This window comes from Polyodon spathula, chromosome 4 (assembly GCF_017654505.1).
Source record: "Polyodon spathula isolate WHYD16114869_AA chromosome 4, ASM1765450v1, whole genome shotgun sequence".
Lineage (NCBI taxonomy): Eukaryota > Metazoa > Chordata > Actinopteri > Acipenseriformes > Polyodontidae > Polyodon > Polyodon spathula.
The window spans coordinates 8,036,069-8,052,575 of NC_054537.1; the positions used below are offsets into that span (position 1 = coordinate 8,036,069).

At 38.6% G+C, this 16,507-nt stretch overlaps 1 protein-coding gene across 1 annotated transcript; it reads left to right on the forward strand.

Moving 5' to 3' along the window:
* The first annotated feature begins 641 nt into the window (after positions 1-641).
* On the forward strand, positions 642-9,327 carry LOC121314123. Its single transcript, XM_041247058.1, has 5 exons — positions 642-810; positions 1,280-1,934; positions 4,629-5,173; positions 6,495-6,561; positions 6,756-9,327. The coding sequence occupies exons 2-5, from the start codon at positions 1,289-1,291 to the stop codon at positions 8,273-8,275; spliced, it is 2,778 nt and encodes a 925-aa protein (XP_041102992.1). The 5' UTR covers positions 642-810; positions 1,280-1,288; the 3' UTR covers positions 8,276-9,327.
* Positions 9,328-16,507: the final 7,180 nt, after the last annotated feature.

A 16,507-nucleotide genomic window follows, 5' to 3' on the forward strand; every position in this document is an offset into this window, starting at 1 on the left:
AAAATCAAATGTTCTAGTTGAATATGGGAGGAGCAGTACAATTGGCAGTTGTTTGGGATATGGAGAATTGAGATGCATTGCATTGACTCTAGAAGATGCATGGTGGTACTATAATGATGTATGCTAATATAGTGTTGACATTTTGTAGTTACAGTGCCTACAGTACTTGTGGAAGGTTGACAGATGCGTTCAAATGACCGTCCTGTTAAACTAGCCAATAACATTAGTGTCCTGCTGATCAGCATCTGTCACCTTCCTCTGAATCCACTGATTAATGACAGGTCTGTCATCTCGGCATGGCAGCAAACTGCTTGACCAGGGCAATGTGAACTAAAACTAAAACAAAAAGTCTGATCGTGATGTCTTTGAGAATACACAAACACAACTATCCTCCAAATGTTCATGTTTTATTCCATTTGAATCAAAACATGAAGGTGGTCTTTAATTAATATAAGAAACGTAATAAGTTCAGTGATAAACGTGTTGATAATGTCTACAGCTGTCCATGCATTTCTGCTCAACTTGCAGTGCTTCCTATAACACCACTGGTTGTGCGATATCCAAATGTTCGTTGCACCGGAGAGAAAGCAGCAGAATGAAATGTGGGCAGCAGTACAGGAAAGAAGTTCTGTGAAATTAAATGGTTAATGGGCGGCTCTGGGAAACCTGATGCTAATTAAGCCTTTGGAATGCCACATACTAACATTCTCCCTCGAACCTTCTTCAGAGGAGGTTAGTCACGACCGCTAGCAAAACCCGAGATTCACTTTCTTAATATTTACAGACGAGGGATCAAGTAAAGCACTTCAGGTAAGTCGTCTTTACTGTATCTCCGCGGAATTGTATTTACTGTGCACGAGTTTTTGTATGAACATTCCACTGTATTGGAAGAGCGAAATTAGTTTATCCAAGTATGTATTTTACAGTAACATTTCTGAGACAATGCAGTTGTGAAGGCCTAATTGTTTTAGTAATAATGCGGTTTAGGTGTAATCTACACGTGGTTATTTAGAAATAACATCTCATTTTGAAACCTTTTTCAAGATTTATAAAGTTGTTAATTTTTCTCTTCAGATGTACTGACTTATTGAACTGTAAACTGTTACACTGTAATATACTGTTTTTACTTCATTCATTATTGAGTATTAATTGATCGTTTTTAACAGTTTATGCATTGTTGATTAGTTATCTACGAGCAATGTGAGGCACGTGTTACACCAGATTGTTTCAAAACAAACGCAAATATATGTTACTAATACTATCGCGTACTTTTTTTTAGATTCCAAATATGACCTCTTTTAAAGCTCCGCTACTGTTTTTGTTGTGCATCATCCCGTTAGTTAGAGGTGTAAAAACGGTATCGGAAATATGCAGGGGGGTTCACTGTTACCCCATGGAACCTGAGGAATCTAGACCGTGCACAGGCATATATTGCCCGGGTCGGTCATCCAGACCATCGCGGCCATTCACGCCAACCTCCCAGGGCAGGACTCCGCTGATCACACCGAACAACGGCCGTTCTGTTCCTCCATCCAGGACTTCCACCGATCCCAACCCCATCATTCACTCACAGCGAGGGAAAAACGCGGAAAACCCAAGAACTAGCACGATTCAAAACAGAGGTACTGGCTGTATAGGGAATGATTGCGTCTCTCCAACCGGGCAAGCTAACAACGCTACCAGAGACTGCAAAGGGATTGAATGTAAATTGCCCATAAGGATACGACTGAAGCCCAGACCTATACCACATCAGTGTGTTGGAGAAAGCTGCACTTCTGCTTCAGCTTCTGCTGATGTTCATGGACAGCCCGCTTTGGTTCGTGTGACCGACCGGGCTGCGCAGTTTCTTGGCGAGTTTCCAGATTTCGGATACCCAGCGTCAGAACTCGGTGGAGCTCCATTAGGGGTACAGCTTACCTGTGATATTAAACCAGGTGAGTCATTTCTTTGTCTACAAATATGCAATTTTAAGTAACATATTACATAATTAATCTAACACAAAGTAGTCACAGGGAGCATTGCACATTTTAGAAATATATTAAAACAATTTTAAAGGGTGAATTTTGTTTTCTATATATTTTTGTTTTCTCACATTTAACATGTTCTTGCTATTCTGCAATTGTAGTATCTTCCTATTCGCCATTTACAGGGGCTGAAGTGAACTGAGAAGGTTAGTCTTGTTAAAAGCTCACAACTGTACAGTCCAACAGTAACCTTGTGTTTTGTCATGCATGCTTTTCCAAAACTAACAATTGCTTTGGCAGCGCTTTTCCACACATCTGTGAGTTACCATGCCTTTCCTTGTTGCTCCCTGTTTTCACTGTGCTGGTCTTCGTGTTTGCCTCCTCTGTGTGCTTAGCATGCCTTTCTGCAGTACATTGTTATCCAGGCTGCAATGCCCCCTGCATTGGGACACCCCTGCTCTCTGGAGGAGTGCCCTGGGATCAGTGTGTAATCCAAACCTGAACAATTTACTGGTGTTTCCCACAGATGTAGCTGAATTGTTCAAGGTAGTAGCACTGGGTACTTTTTAATGGTGTAATAGGTTTGTTGCAAGGTTACCTAGGCTCGATGTTACAGGTACTGAAGTACAGTTTACAGTCGTACACTTGCTTATCAAGTGCCTTGGAGAAGGTCCCGTGTTGGCCGATCAGCATTTAGTCACAGCACCTCTATGGCATGGAATATTCTGGACCAGGATGTGATAGTACATCAAGTAAACAACCCAAATGTGTCACCTGGAGAAAGAACAATGACTAAGATTACATTTATTTGAATGCGTAGGTTCCAAGAATTATTGAAGTGTAAATGTTTCTGATCCCGAATAGAATGTTTTTTTAGAGTGATATTACTGCCGTCTGTTTCTGGTCATCTTGCCAGGACAGTCTTCTAAATGAGGCCTTGGTTTCAATGGGTTTATACCTGGTTAAAGGATGTATCCATGCATGCATCATTAAAAATAATGCCTCATGTGGAATTAGTGCTGTGCTGGATGCTGTGCTACACCGTATTGACAGGAACCTTTTACAATGAGCAGCAAAGGGAATGATGTGTCTGATTCCGTATAGACTTCCTCATCTAATTTCTAACTTCCTCATCTTGATTCCTGCCTATAATCTAGTTCTGTATGGTGCTTCATTCAAAGTTTACAAAACTAGCAAATTACATGGAAAAAATTAGACCGGCACCTGGATGGTGGGAAAATAGGAATGCATGTACAGTAGAAACTTACCTCACATACTCGCACACGCAAAATGCTTTAGAGGCATTAAAGGGAGCATAAATAAGAAATATTTAGAAACAGAGGACCCCTTTTTAAGAGGTGTGGTTTGTGGACTTTCTTCAAATTAATTAAAATTGGAGTCCATGATAACTGAGGAACATTAACATGTATCACATGTATAATTACAGGGGTACTATATGTGCTGTAATTTAATATATATTAGACGAAGCTTCTTATAATATATATATATATATATATATATATATATATATATTATATGCTATATATTATGCTTCTTAAAGAGACTTTCCCTAGAATACATAATTAAAATCTGTCTATGATCTGCCATGTACTGGATTCACAATGAAAGTCTGATTATTGACAAACTGTTCAGGGGAGTGTGGTTGACACTGTAGGTAATGTACAGACTCACAGTTTTTGCATGTGTTTTGACCATGGTTTTTACTAGAGCTAGGCTCAGAGAGATACCCAACCTCGCTCAGGGTTTCGTTTTACTACCTGGGTCTACTTATTATTATTAATGGGTTTTAATTAGGGTTTTAAATTAAATATTAATCACACATGTAAGCTATAATGTGTATTTAAAAGCTTAATTGTAAATTTATTGTTTTGTTTTACCAAATGTTTTGGGGTAGGCTAATAAAATATTATGTCCAACAGGAATTCTTAAATATGTGGTTAAACAAGTCATTGATCATTCACAACTTCTAATAAATCAATTACAATAAACTTCAAGATTAAAACCATTTTAATACTGTACGTCTTTCAAATTGGTCTGTTACCTCCTTTCATTTTCTAAGTATAATGTATACTATATAAGTATAATATAGTTATATATGGAATAATCAAGCAGCAGCACCTGGTTATCTAGTTGCACTGTAATCATTCATTAAGTTATCAGGTAATGCTCAATTATTTAATTTATAAAAGTTACCTTCTACTGAATCTGTGTGGTTTTAGACAGGACAGATATTGTGATGGTTGAAGGAGGTGTCTATGGAACTTTAGTGTCACACCTGAGATGTGCTGTGTTTGAACTGAATCCTTGCATACTAATAGTCTAATTGAGTTGTTTGATCCAGGGCTGTAGTATAGCTGCATTGCTCTAGTTACACATTTAGCAGTATACCTGCATGGCTGACGGTATAGTTCCATGGTTTGTGTTGGATTAGTGCTGTTGCTGTGCTACAATTGGCTGAAACTAACTTCAGTATTCTGTAAACCTCGATGAAAGCATAATTAACTGATTTTTTAAGTCTGTGCAGGATAGATACAAGGAATGAAGGTATACACAAAGAACAGAGTCGTTATTATCTAAAGTTATGTCCCAGCGTGATTTTATGTTTGCGTCCGCATCAAATCTGCTTTTGTCCTTCACTCTTAGGAGAAAATGAAGTTCCCTCTGAAGATGCCCTTATTCTTCAGCTGCAGCTTGCGAAAGGACAGGAGAAGTTTGTGGAAGCTCTGAAAAGCCAGCAGAAAGTTCTAATTGATTTACAGCAGCAAGTTGCTCAACAGCAAAGCACGTTGATTAGCCAACAAAAGGAGATCTTGGAACAGCAAAGAAAAACGTATGAACAGATGGATCTCGTAAAAGATCAGTACAGTATGCTGTTTGAGACGGTTAAGCAAATGTCTTTCCAAAGTCTGCAGGCAGATATACAGAGCTATTTCCAAAGTCATCTTCAGGGCCTCCAGAACCAGGTCAGAAGCCATCTTCATAAATCCTATGCCGTGCACAAAGTGGACGTTGATGCAAAGGTCATTGACGTGGGGGGACACTTTTCTGCCAATGAATGCGGAGGTTGTAATAGTGACGAGTACTGCCATTTCCAGGGCACCCCTCCTCAGTGTGAGAAATGCACCTTGTGTCCACCGGGGTTTTTCCTGGTGTCCGAGTGCTCTTTGAACGCTGACCGGATTTGTCAGGTAAATCACTCCTCATTGTTTTATTTATGATTTTCCAAACCTTGCTGAGTGTCGTGTCCCATATAAGAAATTGCAGTTAAGTTTGCCCTTTCCCATCTTTTTAACATGTGTGTACACTTTTTTTTTATCATATTTTTAATACAATGAAATAAACTGTGTATTGACACCGTTTCTCCCAGTACAGTTTATCACCACATAAATCAGAAAACGAAAGCAAAACAGCTGTAATAACAGCAGAAATGTGCTAATAACAGGTAGTCCGAGATTAGTGATGAACAGGGTCTGTTTTTGTGATTTTTAAAGGGGCCAACACTGTATAATCATTTGTGTTTTAATGTTGGTGAACAACTGGCAACTGCTACGTATGCTTACTTTATAGACAACTGTAAAGAGTTTCTGGCAGTTTCAGACATTCAATTACACTGTTTGTTGTTGTATATATTATTGTACCACAAGCTACACTGTGATCACTGACCCTTGTTGCTCGTGTAACCTGAATCTGGTTTTACGCCTGTATAAGTAAGCACAAGCTGAAATCTTGTATAAGTGAGTAAGAATCATCGGCATGCCCCATTTTATTGCTCTCTGTCTCTGTTGCATGGTGTATTTGGCTGGTGTCTTTTCTAAAATGAATTCTTGTTTCATAAAAATGAGAAGGGTGCTGTGTGAAAGAGGAGAGGACATTACGGAAATGTTTTCAATTAATTTAATTGAATCCGGTCTTGTACTGTCTTCTGCTATTGTAATCAAACAGCCTTGCTTTGAGTTTGAAATACATTTAGAATTGAGACGGATGTATTATAATTTCATCCATGTGATGAGACTTTTTGTTTGTTTGTGGTCTTTACTGAAGGATAATGACCTGGAATGCTGCATATTGATTGGCTGAGACAGTGCACAACTTTGAGGTTTCTATTAAACCACAATTTTTCAGGGATCATAAAATACTGTGATTAAATCTATGTTGTGATTGATACAGATACCGATAACGAAAGTGATGAGTAACAAAGCTTTGACTGTGATTTTCCTTTTCATTCATAGCTATTAAACACTCAATCGTATTTAAGAAGCAAAGAATACATGGAAACCCGCTGCATTAAGTGCAAAGCCCCTGCAACCCGTTTCACAATTAACAGGTTCCATGATGTTCAAATAAAATGTTTCGATACAAAACATCTTCGGTCAGGTGTTGGGTGAGCACACAGATTATATTGTGTTAAAGCAGTAAAAGGTTTCAATTCCAGGTATACACCCTAAACCCCATTACTTTCTGTCCAGTTCTACTGTAGATGTCTTTTTTAACAAGATGCTTTTCTTGTAGGACAGGGATGAGTGCATAGAATTACCAACCATTTGTGGAGAGCGAGTCAAATGCCTGAATACTCCAGGTAAAATTTCCTTCTTTAAGTATGTGTGTAGTAGCATTATTAGAGGTATCCAAAGGTAAATTAAATAACCTGCTTTATCTGTCGAATAAAATGTGTTTTTACTTTTTCACTTGCCTAACCTAACCTAATATAACATGAGATAGTGTCGTTATTGAAGTTCTTGTTAAAACTGCATTTGTATTATGTTCTCGCAGGTGGTTTTAGATGTCTGGGCATTGCTGAAAGAGATGCAGCTTCTGGAGTCTGTGGACATGGCTACTTCTTCAACAGGGAGCTTCAGGAGTGCCAGGCGTGTGGCGAGTGTCCAGGCGAAACAGTGGCTGTCACCTGTTCAGCGGCCAGAGACACTGTTTGCGCTGCCCTGTCGGAAAACAAGCTTTCTGAATCCTGGTCTGCAGTGGTCACAGTGCCCCTGTCCAAGTCTTCATCCAGTCACATCTTCCCAGGCGTGTACCTGAACGTCAACGGGAAAGGGCACTCTGATCTAATTTCCAATGAAGGCGGTAAGCTGCGGTTCCAACAGCATGGGCTTGTGTGGGCTGACTTCAACTTTGCATTGAAACACAGCTGCCGGAACTTCCTCCAGCTCTCTATGAAGCTGAATGACAGCGAGGAAGGGCAGGAGCTGAGTGGAGTTCGCATTGAGCAGCCCGATGGCAAGTACTTTCAAAGTGTGAGTGTGAGCGGCACAGCCGAGGTGGAGCCCAATTACACCTTGTCCCTGTTTCTGAAAAGTCCCAATCAGTACTGTAACCAGAGCAAGGACCTTAATGTGTATGACGTCAATACGCCATTCAGTGTTTTTTGGCTATCGCATGACACAGGTGCGGTGGCCATGTCTGCCCAGATGTCAATGTCGGTGCAGTACCAGACCAACTTCCGCCCCACTTTTAAGGTCATTTCCGTTTCTGACCCCTATATGATAAATCTGTCTCATGACGGCAGAGGTGTGAGGTTCACAGAGAGCGGAGTGGTGAAGTTTGTTTTCCAGCAAGCGCTGTATTCTATGGGCCACACCTGTGTCCGGGAAGGTTTTTCTCTGGTTTCTTATGTGAACAGAAATGGGACAAATCAAGAGCTGATGCAGGTCTACAAGCCCGGTGTGAACTACAGAGACACGTCGATCTCTTTGTCTGGAGCAGCCAAGGTCAGCGCCGGGGACATGGTCAGCTTTGAGATCCAGTCTCCTTCGCAGTGCAACATCAGGTACTTCGGAGACAACTCTGGCATCAGCATGTTCAGCCTCATCTGGATCCCATCTGCTGTTTCCACTGCCCTTTCCGCGACTGTCTCCAGAACAGGGTTGCCTACAGGGGCTGTGAGAAACAAAGCCATCCATTTCCACCAGGTTTCTTCAAATGAGAACCAGATCCAGCTTGTGACTTCAGGAAAGTTTGCCCAGAAGTACTTTGTATTCCGTGAGAGCGGGGTGGCCAGCGTAGCTTTTAACCTGAAGCTGATCCACTCTTGTAATATTGTTAAACTCACTCTAAATCAACTGCTGGGCGATCAGATGCAAACTCTGCCTGTTACCCAGCAAATTGGAGGCCATATGCCTGAAGGGAGCCAGTGGACAAGTGTTGGTCTCCGTTCCTCCTTCCATGTTCATAATGGAACAATGATATTCATCACAGTGGACTGCGTGCGCGGCAGAATCAATCAAATTGCTCACGAGCGAGGCACAAATCTTTCCATTCTCTGGGTTTCATCTTGATTTTTGGAAATACACCCTGAAATGACAATTTGCACAAAGGTGCCCTCAAAACAAACGTTAACAAAACTACATTTCAGGTCTACAGGTTAGATATGTTAATAACAGGGGTAGAGGTTTCAAACACAACTGTAAAATACTGTTAAAAGTAATTTGTTTAGTGTTTTGGCGTTTTCAGTTTTAGAACGTTAGTATTTTAAATGTTTTGGTTCCATATATGTACTTCCATTTTTTTTCTTGTATGTTTTATTGGTTTGTTGTGTTGTTTGTGTCATACAGGTCTATAGCGTTAAAATGTGAGAATGCAATGATACTTAAACTTGTACTATGTTAAACCTGTATTATTTTCTTCCTGTAAGATGTGGAGTTATATATAAAAATGCCATACAATAAGTACTGACAGTGATAACGTTGTATTTAACCGAGCTCGTTGGAAACTGACCTAGAGAATATGCTACAGTATTTGTATTTTTGTATTATTATATTTGTCCTTGATTTAAGATACTATAAACATTGTGCTGAGTGTAACACATGTACAGCAGTGTCACATTGAACCCAATCAAAGCAATAATGCTTCAGAACATTCTGTTTGACTAAACTGAAAACACAAAGGGGAACAATAAGCAGAACACATAAATAATATATACAACATGTACACGCTTTTGCTTTACTTTTTCTGGTACCTAGCTTTATCAATTAAATACTGTAACAACATACATATATTTGTCTATTTAATGCAATATACTAATTTCATTGTTTCTAACATCAACTTAGTGGGCTCTGTCTATCTATCTGTCTATCTATATATGTATGTATGGATATATGTGGATAGATAGATATGTGTGTTTATTTTGATGTGTTTTTTATAGATCTGAATTAAATCAAGCACATAGTTTAATGTTAACCAACTATCTTATTAACAAAAACACAAAAGTACATCTCACATAACCAGGGATTTGAATCCGGTTTAAATATGTACTGTGCCAAGCACCACATTTTTCCCTATAACTGTACATTCATATTGTATTAAAGTCTTTGTTTTTGTTGCCTTTCAATGGAAATCTGAAAGTGAATGTCTTTTTTGATGGCTGTCTATCAACATGCAAAAATCATTAAAAAAATGTACTTCACAAAAATGTCTAGTTAAGTGAACTGCAGAAGGGGCAAAGGTGAATTTAAGGAATTGTTGTGAACTGTACCATTAATTGTTATTTGATCTGAATGCAAGTATTCATGTAATTGATTAGTTTTGCATTTTCATTTGCATTTATGTGTGTAGGTATACAAATCAAATCCAGTATACTACAGGGTATATCAAAATCAAATGTCGTTTTACACAGTGATGTATCCGTTGATTTGCTGGACCCTCTAAGTTCTAGGTGTAAGAAGTAGGGAAAACCATTATCTTGATACACATGTTTTTCTTACAAGTGATAACCACTTTACTCCTCAGCACCCTCCAGTGTAAGATGGGTCACAGGTTTCCTTGTACCTGTTAAGGTCACATCCCAATCCCTGAACAATAACAAACAGCTGTGTGTTCGGCAGTGAAAGAAGTCTACTGCTTCACGTCTTTCTTCCACAGCGCAGTCACTAACTTCAAACACTGAGGAAAGCTACTCTCTACCCTGCTGGGTATAGGGAAGCTTCAGAAGCTTACTGCATCCTCAGGGCAGATGTTAGGGGGTAAACATGCCGGCTGTCATCCCTGGGGTCCTGTCTGTCGGATGCCCTCAAATATACGTTGTGACAAATGTGCACTGTATGAGACTTGGAACAGAATTATAGGATTTCAAAACTGGAACTAAGCCACATATAGCTTATACAATTATAAGCTAAAACTTAGCTGACAAAGATTCCAGCTTGTGCTTACATTAACAGTAGAAAGCGTATACACATTGATGCAGAGCGTTAGTTATTGGGTAATTCTGTAATGGCTAAACTTGTTAAAATGTTTGAAAATGTTATCAGTAGCTCTGTAGGTACATTCAAAAATACATTTCAACTCTTTGAACTGAGACCCTTTTTTTCTGCAGCTACCATGACTGCAACTCTGGCATTTATGTCAACAGCTCATGTATGATTAATGGGAAGCTGGAAATGAAAAGCATTACAAGCTGTAAACAATGTAATGACTTGAGAGAAAATGAATCCTCGCAAGGGGTTAACACTCCTAGTCTCATCTGAAAGGCACCGTTAAATTTTATACAACAAAATAGAAAAGCTTTCTGTCCGTCCGATAAATCAAAAGCAGGTGTTTGTGGAGTAATACCGCAGATCTTTTGTATTACAGTATAGATTAAAAAAAAGCTTGTCTGCTCTCTGCATGTGAGAAAATATAAAAAAACAATGATATGGAAAAATTCTGTTGTGGTAAAAAGATTGTGATAAAATCTATGTAGTTGTGGTTTTATACTTTTGTATGTGTACTGTCAAATAACATGATATTTTTATCAGTTACAGAAAACCAGTGTGTCTGTCAGGATTTCTGCTTGAACAATTCTCTTGCCTGCGTGTGAATGACAGGTGACCCTTCCAGACATTCCATTAAGTGGGTTGAATTCCATTTTGGAATTTCATAAGGGCAAAAGGTGGGTAAACCACGTGCATTCTTCTCAAGCTAGATAGTAATTCCTGGAGTGCCACTTTTACATTTAGAACTTCACTTAAAATGTGCTGTGCCATCCTGCTTTTACTGAAAATATCCCTCCCCTCACAGCAGAGATGTGTGGGGGCTCTGATACTGTGCAGAACCAACAGAAAGTATTTGGCTGTGCCCTGATAGGTGTTTAAAAACGAAACAATGATATGAGGTTGGAATGTAAGGAATACTGAAGATGCAGTACCACATTTAAGAGTAGGTCATTTTATTATATTGCTTGGGGTGGGGGGGGATATATATCTTTCAGGTCTACTAGAGAAATTGAAAAAACCCTGTCTGGTTATTATCAGACATCTGCTTAGAGATAGAGTGTGAACCCTGAGGTTACTTTCTCAATTAAAATGAATCCCATAACACTGGCAAGATTGTTCAACACAAACCGAAGATCCAGCGGTAGAGACTTTTAAATATATTTTCAGTAATTATAGTAACCATATATATATATTTTTCTATACAAATATTCAGCTATAATGTTATAAACACACGGTTGCAAAATGAAACTAGGAAAGAATGGACTTGCTGAAAAGTTTCCTGCCGCTTCGGGGTAAGAAAGTGGTTGCTTGGTTAGGTTTGGAAGGCTGGAAGAAGAATGGATTGCTTGATGATGAAAGGGCCAGTATATATATATTATATCATTTTTGTTTGTTAATGTGTTTTTTGTTAATCTTTTTCTTCCCCCTTACCTGCGTTAGGAATCTCAGATTTATTCATCTAACAAATTATAGAAAACTCATCGTCATGATAAAGGGTTAGTCACGATATAAAGGGTTATCACAGCGCCGGACTGTTAAAGTCTGTGATGACCAGTTTGGTCCATTACAGACCTGGTTGTAAACATGCTATCTGGATAGAGGTGTCGAAGAGAAAACTTAATCAATGCCTCAATCTAGAGATACCATTAGGTTTCAATTCATGAATCATGTTTTGCTTGTAGAAGTTTCACTACAGGATGGTAAGGAAGGATAAAAAAAGGAAATGATTGAGATGTCTTAGCTTGAATCTCCAGGCTTCTGACCTGCCAGTAGTTTTACAGTATGAATCCCAAATATTGCCCAGTATTTTTACTGGCAGCAAAATACTGTCGTGTGGGGAAACTCTCATGGCATCTGCTGGCATTTTGTCTATTATTCATGTGCCAAGTTTATTCTTAAACAGGTAACTAGTTGCTCAAATGAAAGTATAGATGCTGCCCAACCAATGACAATTACCTTCCGCATTGAGAGTTTATAAGCAGATTAGAAGTGAAATGTCCTGACATTTTTACTGCTGTGCTGAGGTCGTAAACTAAGAGGAAAATATGTTGCAAAACTAGCAAATGCAGCTGATTCGTCATGTAAGCGTGACCTACCTTTCCTGAAACTCGAGCTGGAACTGGGATATGTATGTATCTGTCTAGTTTAATCAGATAACACCTTGACCCAGGACTACAATCCCACAATTCACTGCTGAGATGACGCATTTCTAAGGAAAGTCCATAAAATAAAGGATTATTTCATAGTAAAAGGATAAAAGTAAGGTAAGACAAATGATTGCTTATAAAAATAGTTAAATTAAGTTCTATATTAAATAACACTCAGTTTATTATTGCTGCTCAATGATTGTGTAAACAAGGAAAACCGATGGACCACGCTGTTTTTTACTTAACACATTTTATACCATTTAATGAATACCTAACAACTTCACATTTCCACATTGCAAATGCTTATGCATCATTCCTTCATAAGTTTGGGAATCTTAACAATGCTCTGACTTAAACTGCCCCTACTGAACTCTGAGACTAGAATGTTTTACTCCTTCTGCACAGGCACACCCAATTCGTGAGGGCTCGGTACGGTGTGGTACGGGAAGTTCTCCACTGGCTATTTGTTGAACCGAGCGAGAACCAGAAACTCTGGCCTCCACAAGATATCTGAATCTGGCTGCGAGTCGAGCTGAGCCAGGGGTGGGGTTAAGGATCTTTGTCATTAAGTTGCATCAGTCAGTACACTCCAGAAAGAAAAACAACAAACATGGCGGGGCAGCGAGTGTGATGAGAGAAAAGTACAGCCTTGGGATGCTGAGGAAGTGCAGGCTCTAGTTTCTCTGTGGGCAGGTAGAAGTGTTCAGGAAGATCTGTAATCGTGCGTCAGAAATTAGAAAGTTTTTTTATGTCTCAATTTCTGATGATTTGAAGCAAATGGACATAAAGAATGGGTATGGTACACTTAACTCACACACTGAAAAACACAAAATTTACCAAATTTCTCATCCTTGACCCTTTTAAAAAAAAAAATGCAGAAAATAAAACAATTCTGAAGCTATTTACAAAAAGTCAAAATACTGTACAGCTGTACCATTCATACAACTACAGCTCTCTTTGTACAGCTTCTTTTATTAAGCACTCAAACAAAAAACAGCTAGAAAAAAACAACTATCCTTAAACAGGTTATCTTTGGCAAACCATATTTTTAAAACCTTTTTTTCCCCTTCAACAGAAAAACAGTGGAAAAATAACCCAGGCTCCCCTTAACCACACCATGAGGCTCTGTACACCCTGGCGTGGCTCAGCTGTACCATGGAAAAGAGGTATTAATTACATTGTAGCATCATTCTGACTGATATCACCTCATTAGAGCATGCAAGCATATTAATACGCAAAATCAACCAGAGTGACAGTTTACAAGCTTGACTGATTAGTGGAATTGGCTTGAAAGGTAGGACAGCTTCTGTACTGTTTCTAGCAAGGCTTACTTATTGCTGTGACCCTCGTGAGGACTTCATTTGAAACACATTTTTCACTGTCAGGGTTAAGCTAAAGATCAGAAAAGGAAGGACTCGATCACATTCCCAACAAACTTCCAAGTATGAATCCAAATAAAATTAATGAAAGCGTTATTTATAACCTCACTATTCCACACAGAATCATTGGCTCCTATTGAGGGGATCCATCCTTGCACAAAAAAAAAATCACATTGTGTACTTTGCAGTAAGTTACATAATTGTAACATTTAAAATGTTATAATATTCTTCATTTGCATTAAACTGGAACACCCTCTATTGCACCTGTTGTTCTAATTATTCCTGTTATTCATCATTTTGAACCAAGGCACGCGCTGCTGTGGAATTACCGCACTGCTCGGTGTGTCGTTTGTTAGTCGAGTATCATTAACATACAGTAAAGGAGCTTCTGAGAACATTCTGTTGACTTTATTTCATCTCGGTTACTGACAGTGCACGACATACTTGGAAAGGGCCACCTTGTCCAGGATTATTTCTTAGGTGTACTTAGGTTTGCTCCTTTTGGAGGTTTGTTTTTCAGGGGCTCACACAATGTGCACTCACTCAGTGGAGCTCTTCATTGGAACACCAAGAAATCTGTTAATTATACAACAGTGCACTCACTGATGTGGTCCGCTGCTGGTCAGAAGCAAAAAACATATTCAAAACGATTGCATTGATTAGCAAAGACCCTGCAACCTGTTTTCGTAATGTTCGACAGCTCAAAAATAAATGTTTTACTCTAAAAAGTGATTTAAAATAAACTTTAAAAAGGAACAGGCCTATTTAATGTATATCAATTAGTCATTATACTGTATTTTAAAATAAAATTACAGCCATGGTTTTGGCAGTGGGTGAGGGAACACATATAAACTCATATTTAAAGTTTTGCAGCCTGTCGTAAGTGCAGGCCACAGAGTAAGCTTCAAAGACCTTTGGCAGTGTTACAGCATAATTTTTGGCAACACACTAGCAGGTGATCAACATCCGCTCTGTACTGCTTTTATGACATCTGTTTCCTTTATTATTATATTCCTTCACAAAGAGACACAACAAAACTCTGGTGGGTTATGTGTCTCTGAAGCTCAACGCGTGTTGTCACCTAAATTAACACATTGTAAGACAGTAAATACAGATGCAAGTTCTTCATTATTTAAATGAGTTCTCTTACTGATGAAGCTAGGTAGGGTTACCTCTTTCCTTGTATACCATGAATAGGAATAATATACACCCCTGTTTCTATCCAAACTTTTTTGGTTTCCATAAACTGCAGTGAACAATGGAAAACAGACACTAAATCTAATAGCTATATTAAAAAATGACCACAGAAATGAATACAGATATATTGGCAACACCTTTAAAGCAAGCATGAGCAATTGATTTCTAATCAAGCACTCAACACTTAAGTCCATGCAGCTGAGGGCCAAAAGGAAATTTTGTATTCTCAAGCTACAACTGACAACTCAACTACATTATTAATAAAAAGCAAGTCTCAGATGTATGCAGCTCTCCCGACTAATAAATGCTGCTGCCAATCTTGAACCTTTCATCCATGATTCACAACATATGTGTCCATTTCACTAGCAAACACGCTGCTGATAATAATTAACTCAATCACTACATAATCAAATGTAATAAACACAAACAATATCATTCAGCAGCTTATGCCGGTGCATTTACATGAACTGTGTTTCTGACAATTAGCTTGTATTTCAGTGTGCGATAGCATCAGTTTACTTTGCTTTCATTACTGCAGGGGATTTAGTTCAGGATGCTCAGTGTTTTTAATTCATTTGTTTCCCATCCCCATCAGGAAAAAAAAAACTGCTAACCTCATAACAATTCTATGTTTGGTTGAAGACATGAAGTTTCTTTTATTTTAAAACCACACAAACTTCCTGAACAGCAATTAGAAACTTGTTTACACTGTCATGTGATCCACAAAATAACATTTTGCCCTGCCTTTCGGTGTAGAATTCTTAGGGGGTTTAGTTAAGAGGTTAACATTTCAAAATGATTCATTGTTTAATAGACATATTGTGGAATGAATTGTGGACTTTAACTTGAATCAAGCATTTTGTACCCCATTGACACTCAATGGGTCATAAACCTGCAGATTTCATTCTTTTAAAATGTTCACCATTGCATTATGACACACAAGCAAGATCATTTCACATGTCAGCCTCATTGGCAGGAAGTTGGGTCTGGTCAGGTGCACTGTGGAGGTTGTAGTTTCTATATGGGCACTTCTGCCCTGGTGCTTGAGTAATGGACAGTGTTGTGTGATGTACTGCTATTACGGATTAGGTCCCCTGTCAATGAGATGAGAGGAGGTTAAAAGCTATAACCACAAATGCAGACAAGCCCAGCTCTTTTACATAGTGGTTAAGATGCTTACTAGCAACAATAAAAGTTCTTATTCAGGTTAAATATATTTATATTTAATTTTAAACATAAACATCAATGGAAATTCAGTGAAGCTGATAAACATTTCTGATAATGTCTCTGTCATGGCCCTTTTATCTTTTCTCTCTAACTATGGTTTTTATTATACACAGTAGCTTGTGAGTAATAACCAAAAGACAAACCCTGCTATAAAAAAAAAAATAAAATAAAAAATCACTTAAGAACAAAATGACGCACAAGCTCTGTTTGACCTTCTGCTAACCCTGCTGTGTCAGTTTGTGGTTGACTGTTAACCCAAATGTCAATGTTGCAATTCAATTTCAGGTGTTTACTGACATCTTATAGCTAACTGGGCCTACACTGTGTTATATTCAGGATATGTAAGCTGTGGTATGAGCTTCATATGGATA

Excerpts from the sequence above, each read along its gene's own strand:
- LOC121314123 (XM_041247058.1), top strand. The coding sequence starts at position 1,289 with ATGACCTCTTTTAAAGCTCCGCTACTGTTTTTGTTGTGCATCATCCCG. Across the intron at positions 5,174-6,494 it reads ACGCTGACCGGATTTGTCAG|GACAGGGATGAGTGCATAGA; the intron begins GTAAATCACTCC and ends CTTTTCTTGTAG. Across the intron at positions 6,562-6,755 it reads CAAATGCCTGAATACTCCAG|GTGGTTTTAGATGTCTGGGC; the intron begins GTAAAATTTCCT and ends ATGTTCTCGCAG.